This window comes from Chrysochloris asiatica, unplaced genomic scaffold (genome assembly GCF_000296735.1).
Source record: "Chrysochloris asiatica unplaced genomic scaffold, ChrAsi1.0 scaffold00024, whole genome shotgun sequence".
In the NCBI taxonomy this organism is placed as follows: domain Eukaryota; kingdom Metazoa; phylum Chordata; class Mammalia; order Afrosoricida; family Chrysochloridae; genus Chrysochloris; species Chrysochloris asiatica.
In genome coordinates, this window is record NW_006408542.1 from 12,430,462 (window position 1) to 12,441,207 (window position 10,746).

The 10,746-nt window shown below is 51.6% G+C and overlaps 1 protein-coding gene across 1 annotated transcript in view; it reads left to right on the forward strand.

The window, feature by feature from the left end:
• The window catches only part of PKDCC (protein kinase domain containing, cytoplasmic), a 10,917-nt gene extending 1,329 nt beyond the window's left edge, over window positions 1–9,588 (forward strand). The window contains exons 3-9 of the mRNA XM_006839461.1: window positions 4–302; window positions 4,491–4,613; window positions 5,165–5,436; window positions 6,345–6,424; window positions 6,641–6,748; window positions 9,014–9,187; window positions 9,372–9,588. Coding sequence (XP_006839524.1) covers window positions 4–302; window positions 4,491–4,613; window positions 5,165–5,436; window positions 6,345–6,424; window positions 6,641–6,748; window positions 9,014–9,187; window positions 9,372–9,457 — 1,142 coding nt within the window. The 3' untranslated portion in view covers window positions 9,458–9,588. The remainder of the gene's footprint in view (window positions 1–3; window positions 303–4,490; window positions 4,614–5,164; window positions 5,437–6,344; window positions 6,425–6,640; window positions 6,749–9,013; window positions 9,188–9,371) is intronic.
• The last annotated feature ends 1,158 nt before the right edge of the window (window positions 9,589–10,746 follow it).

A 10,746-nucleotide genomic window follows, 5' to 3' on the forward strand; every position in this document is an offset into this window, starting at 1 on the left:
TAGGCTGGCCCCCAGCCCCCGGCCCAGGCTCCCCAGGACCCGGCCCGCGCCTAGGCTGCGCCGCGCTTCGCAACGTGTCCGGCGCGCAGTACGTGGGCTCCGGCTACACCAAGGCCGTGTACCGGGTCCGTCTTCCCGGCGGCGCCGCAGTGGCGCTCAAAGCTGTGGACTTCAGCGGCCACGATCTCGGTAGCTGCGTGCGTGAGTTCGGGGCACGGAGGGGCTGCTATCGGCTGGCGGCCCACAAGCTGCTCAAGGAGATGGTGCTGCTGGAGCGACTGCGGCACCCCAACGTGCTGCAGGTACGAGGGTGAGAGTACGAAGCTGAGGGGCTGACTGGTGGGTCACTCTGGCTGAAAGAGAACCTCTTGGTTTTATAGGTAAAGAAAACTGAGCCTAATGACTGTTCAGGTTTGAGTTGAGACAGAACCCATACCAAAGAGCTTCCCACTGCATCACCTTGCCTTTCATTCCTGCGTGGGCACGTGGGCATCCTTTTACTGAGCTTCCATGCATCTCTTCGGGACAGAGGGACCCAGGACCCTGGAAGGAGTGGCACACCGAGAATGGGACTCTTAGCACTTTTCTTGGCTGGAGCTATGGTGTTGGGCACCTGGTTTATGTTCTCAAACCTGGACACCAACAGGAGTAGTTAGCCCTGAGTCAGAATCCGCACTCCAGTGATAAGATCCCTTCTTCTTGATGAACGTGAGCAACACTTCTCTCAACTTCCTAACAGTGATTTTTTCTGACTTGGAAGATGGAGTGCGCACCACTGTGGGGTTGGGCTACGTCAGGCTTGATTCTCACCAAGTCCCTGCTATCCTCTTTCCTGTCTAGTCTTCAAGAAGCCACTGAGAGGACTGGAAGAGTTTGGGGAGCAGGTCAGAAAGTCACAAACCCCACTTAGAAGTGACAGTGGGAGTTTCCTGGCCTTAAAGTAGGTCCTTGACCATTAGAGGACAGGCTGAGGGAGTGAAGATCCACACTCTGTAAGGGTAGGTGGCCAAGAATCTGAATGGTTAAGAAGGCTAGGTGCACCAGTTCCTACTAAATGGCACTCCTGTTGCCCCTGTTCATTAGTAACAGAGGAGCGAGTTGAGGCCACCAACTTGTCCCTTCCAGGCTAGGCATTAGAGAGTGGGCCTCTCACAATCCCAGCACTCCCTAACAGAGGACACTTGCTTCTCTCCCTCAGGTCTCGGTCCTTGAGTCTGTTCAAGGATTAAACAGACTGTTTCCTCTGCACATGTCTGAGCAAACTGAGAGGGGAATCCCTGACTGCTCTTGGCCCGATGAGCACAGGGTGTGTGTAGCTGCCCTGGCTGAGGAATCTTGCCCACACCTTCCACCTCCCAGCCCACTCAGATGAACTATTCTGCACCAGCAGAACTGACCCAAGCCTGGAAGGGTGGTGGGCACCAAAGAATAGGAGAAATCCAGGTGGTAACCCAATGAGTAGGCCATTAAGTTCTTTACACTTCTATTAGCTCCCAGTCACCCCAAGACACCCCAACTCTGGTCAGACACTTGTGACAGAGTCCTGGGCCCTGCCCTGGTTGTAGGAGGTCAGGCAGAGCTAACAGTTATGTGTGGTCATGCCTGATTGCATAGCTGACTCTTATGTGTCCCGAGCTTCAGGGAGTGAGTGGCTGGTTACGTGGCCATTCTAACTGGGAGGATCTTGTTCTCTTCCCTTTCCAGGGACTGCTGGGAACTCCTTGGAACCCTGGGGTGTCAGCCAGATTCTGAGGGGAAGGAGCCGCCTTGAGTGACTTAGCAGATATTAAGTATTAGTTAATTGACCCCAAGATCCTTCTCCTTTGGGACATGTTTGATATTTGATGTGCTTTCCTGTCTTTTATGGAACTTCTCCCCTGCTAACCTCACCCAAATTTCCTGTGAAGCATCCAGCTAACCCCACACACACCTATCACAGAATTGTCTCCTGTTTAATGTTAAGCAAAGGGCAAGTCCATCCCCCAGCCCTGAATGAGTCAAAGAAAAGGATAATAACGAAATCATTTTCACCCATCACTTCACCGAAACTGGGTCTGTCTGGGGTTGGCCGTGTGACTCTTCTAGGGACAGATACTTGAAGTTAGCTTCTGGTGTGGCGCTGTAGGATCTGCATTGGACTGGAAATCACTAGGTCTTACAAAGCTACAAGTAAGGGGATTTGGGAATCCCTTAGTGCGAATTTAGGGACTATTTGGGGTACATTTCCCTTTGTATCACTTGACCCCCAGCCAGTGTCCCTGACAATGCCACGTCTATTGCAATGAAGCCTTTTTCTACACTACAGCCTTCAGTATAGGCTTGCAGAAAACTAAAAATATTGTTGTTTTAATACCTCCTCATCATTTTAAACTTTTAAACCGTTTGACTGTTTGCTGAACTGGGGAGGAGCCAAAGAATGCTCCTCAGAATTTCTACTCCCCCAACACCCTTCAGGGCCCCTCCCTGTCTGTGAAGCCCCAAAGTCGGTGCTGTAGGTTCTAATAGAAAATTCCCAAGACAACATCATGTACCATTGAGCAGTGCCCAGTATAGGCTCTGGTTGCTGGGGCTGCCTTGGAGAGGTCTAACATTCTGTCCGTCTATCCATCTTTTGTGACCCTTCCCAACGCCATCCCTGACACACAGGCACACATACAAACACACAAACACTCTCTGTCTCTATCTATCACATGACAATTGCTGCTATAGCACAGGGTCAAAGGGCACAAGGGTCTCCCCCGACCCCACCTCCATTTCCCGGGGCCTCAAGCCTCCAATGGGGCCCCAAGCCTGCTTCAGTCCAGAATCTGAGCCCACTGGAGTATGTTTCTTCTCCCAAACAAACAAAAGATGCAGTTGAAATCCTCACGCTTCCTGGGGGAGTTAATGGTGTCTTTTTATTTTTTCCTGAGGAGTGTTGATTAATACCTCGTTAACAGCGCATTTAACGACCTCCGGGCGTTTAATAACCTTCAGAAGTTTCCCACAAAGGCTCAGACGCTGGGCAAGAAAATGAGAACCAGGCCCCAGGGCTGCTCCCCTTACCTCCCCCCGACACTCTGGGGTCTGGGGCCTCCCTGAGCTGAGGGAAGAGTAGACAGAGGGAAGAGGAGGGAGGGTGCCTGGGGCCACCCCTAATCCCTCAAGTTGCAGCCCAGGTGATCTGATGTCGGTACACTGACTTGTTCCTTCCCTGGCCAGCAGCATAGGGGACACCAGGCTCTATGGAGGGGGAGCTGAAAGGGCACTTCTGGGATGGATGGGGCATGTTGAGAGCACATGAATGATTGCAAGAGTAACTGGAGGCAGAGACACCTAGCACCTCAGCGCCCTGTTCCTCCCCAACGCTGTAGCTCTCCCAGCTCTCTGAACTCTTCTGACCTCCTCAGGTTCTGTGGCCCCAACCCACAGAGTGCTGGTGGTTCTGAACACTGTCTGAATTCTGAGCTTACGGGGAGTGTGTTTGGAGAGGTCAAGAGGAGCAGAGCTCTCTGTGGATGCTGGGTGAAGTGTTGGTGACAAAGACAGGCTGTGCTTCCCAGTAGCCCTTGCCCCACCAGGTGGCACTGAGCCCCTCCCCTGACAATTCTCTGTGTGGCCATGCCCCCAAAATAACTGCACTTCCCTGGCAACCACCCCTTAGCACCACCTTCATTGCTACATGTGACCTACTCCTGAGAATACCGGGAAGGTGCCTCTTAGAAACCTTGTTCTCATCAACTCTGGTTGCCTGTTACTGATCCCGAGGGAGCTTGCACTTCCTCCCACAAGACCTGAGCAGAGAAAAAATGAAGCTGCCATAAAGTGGAAGTGATGAGAAATAGAGGAGGATTGGAGCAAGGGAGGAGCTATAACACTTATTTGCTGACTTGTCTGTTAGCAAACAGTAATCTTGGAAGGATCAAGGCAGTGGAGTCAGAGGCGTAAATTTGAGTCTTAGCACCTTCAGTTATTAGCTATGTGACCTTATGCAAACAACTTAACCTCTCTGAGTCTTTCCTCACCTACAAATTGGAGTTAATAATAGTACCTACCATACTCTTTGGAGTCCTGATATGGTGCTGTAGTATAATCACTGGACAGCTAACCATAAGGTTCAAATCCACCAGCTACTTCTCAGAAGCCTTATACAGTGTCGCTATGAGTCAGAATAGACTCACAGCACTTAACAACAACATGTCCTTTAAGGATGGTTAAAAGAATTGAATTACACACATAAAGAGTGTAGCTCAGTGTCTAACACATGGTGGCCAGACCTACCCATTTTCCTGAGTAGCTGGAGGTGAGGGGCTGATGTAGTCGGTAGGAACTGTGGCCGCAGGGGAAGAGAGGGCAGGCTTCCCAGCAGCCGCAAGGTTTTTCTCTTGTGGCCTGAGCTGCAGCAATATCCTTAGATGGCCAGGGCAGAGGGAGGGGGCATTTGACAGGCCAGTCTTCTTCTGTTCCGCCCCCACCCTGTGACCTAATGACCTACCCTGTGCCTCCCCCAGCTCTATGGCTACTGCTACCAGGACAGCGAGGACATCCCTGACACCCTGACCACCATCACAGAGCTGGGGGCCCCGGTGGAAATGATCCAGCTGCTGCAGACGTCCTGGGAAGACCGATTCCGAGTGAGTGGGGGCGGGCTGGGGCCCTGGACTCCTTGCTTGGATGGTTCTCCCTTAGAAGGCTAGCTCTCTTGAGCAGCCTCCCTCCTTCTCAAGGGGGAAGGAAGGAGGGAGCAATGGCTGACTCATCTAATGGCCAAAGGGTTAAAAAAAGAAACAAACCGTAGAGGATCTTGACCTTCCATGCGCTGGCTCCCCTCACTCCCTAACACACTATCACACACACACAATGTCCTGGGGCTAGAAAAGGCCTGAAGGACCCTTTGACTGCCTCTTACTTCCAAGCACTGAATTAAGATCTCATTCAAGAAACAGCTCCTGGAAAGATGTTCATTGTCCCAGCCACCCATTCCACATTTCTGGGTTAATAGAAAACCCCTGGTCTCCTCCATAAGGCTCCTGACTTCATTCCTCAGTGAGCCTACAGTAGAGAAAGAACCAACTTGAGCCAAGTCTAGATCCCCAAAGGAGGGGGTCAGCCCTGGGATCCCTTGGGGTCTCCTGGGCTCCACCAGGAAAGAAGTAGTGAGCAGTGTTTGTGTCCATCCCTTCAGATCTGCTTAAGCCTGGGTCGCCTCCTGCACCACCTGGCCCACTCCCCACTGGGCTCTGTCACACTGCTGGACTTCCGTCCTCGGCAGTTTGTACTGGTGGATGGGGAACTGAAGGTGACAGACCTGGATGATGCCCGTGTGGAGGAGACACCGTGTACAAGCAGCACCGACTGCATACTCGAGTTTCCAGCCCGCAACTTCACTCTGCCCTGCTCAGCCCAGGGCTGGTGCAAAGACATGAATGAGAAGCGGAACCTCTACAATGCCTACAGGTGACCCCAGGCTCCACTTAGGAGCTCCAGCAAGTGAGACTGAGCCCAGGGAAGTTGGCGAGAAAGAGCTGTCATGGGGTCCAGGAGACCAGCTAGGGGCAGGAGACTGGCCTTGGCCACTGGAGTCAAGAAAGAAATGTTTAGACTCCTGGGTGGTGAGACTAAAAATAGACAATTCCAAGGAGAATCTGGGCTTGGGGTGGCAGCTGAAGACTTCTTAAAATAGTCTCAGGCTCAGAGCCTTGGGATGGTAGAGCCGGCCCTGCCCCCTCCTACCCTGACCCTGGTCCCTGACCGCAGGGAAGCTCCTCATTTGGGCCCCAGCTACAGGGCTGCTCTTACCCTGGAGGTCAGTCACAGGGACATTGTGGGATTGGGGTGGAGAAGGCCTGGGAGGGACAGAAAAAAGAGACCTCCTTGTTCAGTTTGATACAACGTTAGCTGTGGCTTTGTTGTTGTTGTTAGGTGCCATCGAGTCGGTACCAACCTTTTGCACAACAGAATGAAACACTGCCTTGTCATGGGCCAACCTCACAATTGTTGCCACACTTGAGCCCATTTATGCTGCCACTTTGCCAATCCATCTCACTGGGGGTCTTCCTCTTTTTTCTCTGACCCTCCACCTTACCAAACATGATATCCTTCTCCAGTGATAGGTCGCTCCTGACAATATGTCCGAAGTATGAGAGACGAAGTTTGGCCATCCTGGCCTCCAAGGAACACTCTTGGCTGCACTTCTTCCAACACAGATCTGTTGGTTCTTTTGGCAGTCCATGGCACTTCCCAAGTCTGAGTAGGCTTCCTGGTAGACAGGCGGGGTGTGCCTGGTCATGAGGCCAGGTTGGAGTTGAGAAAGAGTGTGTCTCAAAAGGCTCGTCCACTAAGTCCTTGGTTTCTCACTGCTGCAGGTTTTTCTTCACATACCTCCTACCCCACAGTGCCCCACACTCACTCCGGCCTCTGCTGGACAGCATCGTCAATGCCACAGGTGAGCTCTCCCAGACCTCTGCTTTTTTATCTCCCTGCCCTCTCCCCAGCTGAAAAGGGACCACGTGGTCCAAAAACCATCATTTCCCAAGGTGGTGTTCTCTGACGAACCACCTCCCCATATTCCAGAGGGAGGGAGGAAGGGAAAGGCAGCTGGCTACCTACCTGGGGAGGTGTGGGAACCCAGGCACCCTACAACAGCCACACCACTGTGCAGGAGAACTCACCTGGGGTGTGGACGAGACCTTGACCCAGCTGGAGAAGGTACTGCACTTGTACCGCAGTGGGCAGTACCTGCAGAACAACACTGCAGGCAGCAGAGCAGGTGAGTGGCCACTGCAGGGATCCCTGAGGCTGGGAGTGGGGAGGAGGGTGAATGTCCTCTCTAACTGGATAGATGGCTCACCCTCCAAATGAGGACACTAATTGCCCTATAGTCAATTCCAACTCATAATGACCCTACATAGAGATTGTGAATCTTTACTGAAGCAGATGATGTTAAATATTGTTGACTAGGGTTCCAAGATGGTGGGTTTGAACCAACGACCTTAGGGTTCAAACCAACCTTGCAGTCCAGTGCTTATCCTACAACACCACACCAAGATCTTTCTCCCAAGCAGCAACTGGTGGATTTGTACCACCCACCTAATGATTAGCAGTCCAATGCCAACCCACAGTGCCACCAGGGTTTCATCTGGTCTCCAAAGGCCACTCTGATTCCCCTTGGAAATTTACTTTAAAGACAAGGATGCACAGACCACCAACTGTTTAGCCCTCAGCTTGAGGTCCATCTCTGGCTGAGTTAGAATGATGGTTCTGCCCTTTCTTGGTGGCTCCTAATCCTACCACTTACTGGTTTGGAGACTGAGTAAATTACCCCAGGAGCCTCACTATTCTCACCTGTAAATTGGGTTCAATATTACCTGCTTAACAAAATTGTTTTAAGGACTGATTGCCTAGTTAGGTGTGTGAAAGCAATTAGCTCAGTTCCTACAACACAGCAGGAACTTGATACCGGTTCATTTCCTTTCTTGCCTCCTGCCCACCCAGGACTTAAAGAGAATTCTCCATTGAAACTCACCCAGGAGTCCTAGGGCATGGGGAGAATTCTGACCACTGGTCACTTGTCTATAGTCCCAGCACGGAGACCCTGGGGTTTAGCTGTGGTTGGCAGGGGTAGGGGGTGGGCAACCTCTGTAGTCTATGAGCCCTGGCCAAGCCCTGGCCAGTCTTAGGTGTGGGGAGGCCTCGTTAGCCCTGTAAATAAAGTTTAACGAGGTGAACAATGGCTGGCTCTGTCCCTGAGGACTCCATTTATGAGGCTATAAATCACAGCCAGCCCTGGACTTTGGTCTAGTCCCCTGGAGGAGGGGGAGGATGCAGGAGAAGAGGGCCAGGGCCGGGTGGCCAGAGGCCTGGGGCTTCTCCATTATCAGCCCAGAGCTGGGGCTCCCCAGCAGTAGGAAGATCTTGGGGTTCACAGGAGACCTATGCTGAGTACCTTTCTGAGCGACCTAAGTGAGCCTGAAAAGTTTTCAGAGCCTCCACTGTTTGTGAGCTCCCCATTTTACACCCAGTCTCCCTCCAGACCCCCACCGAATCACTCAAGATGTTCCCAAATGGTAATTTTTGTGTTTTACATCCATTTGCATGCCTCTTCAAAAAATCCCTGACTGCCTCCCAGGCTCTCCCCTTGGCTAGGGAGGAAGTGGACAGGATGCTGCTTAAAGTCGGCCTGCAACTATGGCTTAGCTTGGAAGCCTATTAGAAATACAACTTCTTGGGCCCCACCCCAGACCTACGGAATCATAATATTCTGTGTTTTTCAGCAAGATTCCCTTAGTGATTCATATGCACATTGGAGTGTGAAAGCCTGACTCTAAATATCTAAAATGTTCTAACCTCAGCAGCCAACTTGGCCAACAGGTGACTCTACATGTGTGCCCACACCCTTTCATGTGCCTACCATCCTGTACAGAACTGAACCAGCTATGTGTGCTTGCATTTGGGGAGATGTGTGTGCATAAAAGGGGTCCCTGTTGGTTTTGTATGCATCGAATGTGTGCCAACTCATAGTGCTTGAAAATTTTCTAGAGTGGTTGGTAGGTCTGAACTTTGACCTTGAGGTTAGCAATCCAGTGCTTATCCTACAGCACCACCTCAAAACCCAAAGTAGAAGTCCTTGGAAGGCGCAAACAGTCAGTGCGTTCAGTTGCTAACTAAAAGGTTGGAGATTCGAGTCCACCCACAATGCCTCAGAAAAAAGTCCTGGTGATCTACTTAGGAAGGATCACAGCCACCGAAAACCCAGGGGAGCACGGTCTCCTCTGACACACATAGGGTTGTCATGAGTCACAATCCACTTGGCAACAATTGGACATTTTTCATCTGCAATGCATTGTGCCTGTATTGTATTTTGCTTTATTGACACTCAACACAGTGTCAATAGTAGGGACTGCTTTAATCACACTGAGAAAACTGAGCTGGGCCTTTAGCACTCTCCTAAGAAGTGAGTCTTCCAGCCCTTTTCAGAAAGTCACCCCAACCTTTACTCTTCTATTCTTATTTGCTGTCCACCCCCACTCCACAGAGTACCAGTGCATCCCGGACAGCACCGTCCCGCAAGAAAACTACCGCTGCTGGCCCTCCTACCTTCATGGTAGTTGCCTCCTTTCAGTGTTCAGTCTGGTGGAAGCCATGGATATCTGTGAGAGCCATGCCCAGTGCCAGGCCTTTGTGGTCACCAACCAGACCACCTGGACAGGTGAGCCAGGGTGAGAGGCACCCCAAGGGAGGTGGCTAGACTTTTCTAGATGAGGCTGACAGGTGCTAGTGGGGAGGCTGAGATGATGCAAGAGAAGCAATTATGTGCCCTCACGGCAGTTCCATTAGGGGGACTGGTCCTGCATGTCGGAGGAGAAACATCTAGTCCATTACCTCTGTCCCAGGTCGGCAGCTGGTCTTCTTCAAGACAGGATGGAGCCAAGTGGTCCCTGATCCCAGTAAGACCACCTATGTGAGAGCCTCTGACTGACCTCTCTGAGGGCTTAGCTGACTGACCAGCTGACCTTCCTTGCTGGCTGAGCTTGTCTGTGGAGGGAGTGACCCACAGCACTCGCTGTCACCTTGGGACCCCTTCAGACAAGGCTGACATCCCAGACAGACCAACATGACCAGGACAAATGTGCAATAATGCAAAATGTTAAAATGTGAGTTTACCCACCTAGATACAGACTGCTGGCTCCAGGACCGGGAATCCTGGGGCGCTGACCACCTCTCTAGCCCTCTGGGCTGCAAGCAAAGCACGGGCTGGCCTCCCCTTAGGGAGCCGTGTCCCTCACTGGACAATTCCGTGTTCATAGTGTGAGAATGTAGCCAAGGCCAGGCAGGGGGCTGCGTGAGGACAATCAGTCACCGAGTGATCTTTTCGGCAGAACTCCAGACAGAGACTTGTCAGGAGATGCTCCAGGGCATGGGTGACTCTAGCCTCCAGACAGGGCGCTCATGGGCCAGCCCAGGGGGCAGCAACAGAGGAGCACACACCCATATGAGCCAAGACTTGGGGTGGAGGAGCAGGTTGCAGTTTGAGCCAGGACCTGGGGCGGCGGTGGGGCCGGGGCATTTCTGCCTCATTTGCTTTCAGTGAAAGCAGCAAAGCAGCCAAGACCAGGCCCCTCCCCCTCCTGGAGTTTGTATATCCGGAAGCTTTTATACTTCTTATTCATTAAATTGTTTATTTTTGTAAAAAATAAAATAAAATATCATTCGGTTAATAAAATGACGTTTCACTGCAAAGATTTTTCCCAAACCACAGCTCCTTGAGCTGGGACTTCCTTGTCCTCAGTTAATGTCTTTGGTGTGTGTGGTGGGGGAGGGGATGTGTGTGTGTCATGGGAGGACACTGAAATCTGCAAAATTAATGTCCAGGCTATGTTCCCACACTGCCCCCTCCCTCCTTGGCTCCCCAGATTCACATCCCCCAGGAGGTTTATACTTAAACATTGTTGTTGTTATGTGCCGTGGAGTCAGTTTCGACTCATAGCGACCCTGTATGGGGTTTCCGAGTCTATAAATCTTTACAGAAGCAGAAAAGCCTCATCTTTCTCCCGCAGAACAGCTGGTAGTTTCGAACTGCTGATTGTGAGATAGCAACCCGATTCTTAAGGGCTTCTTAAATCCTCGGCCCTAATCCAAAGGAGGAGTCTTAGTGTGGCACCATAGGAGAAGCACTCAACTGCAAGGTTGGTTTGAACAAGGTCAGCAGTTCAAACTCACCAGCTGCTCCTCAGAAACCCTATACAGGGTCACTATGAGTCTGAACGA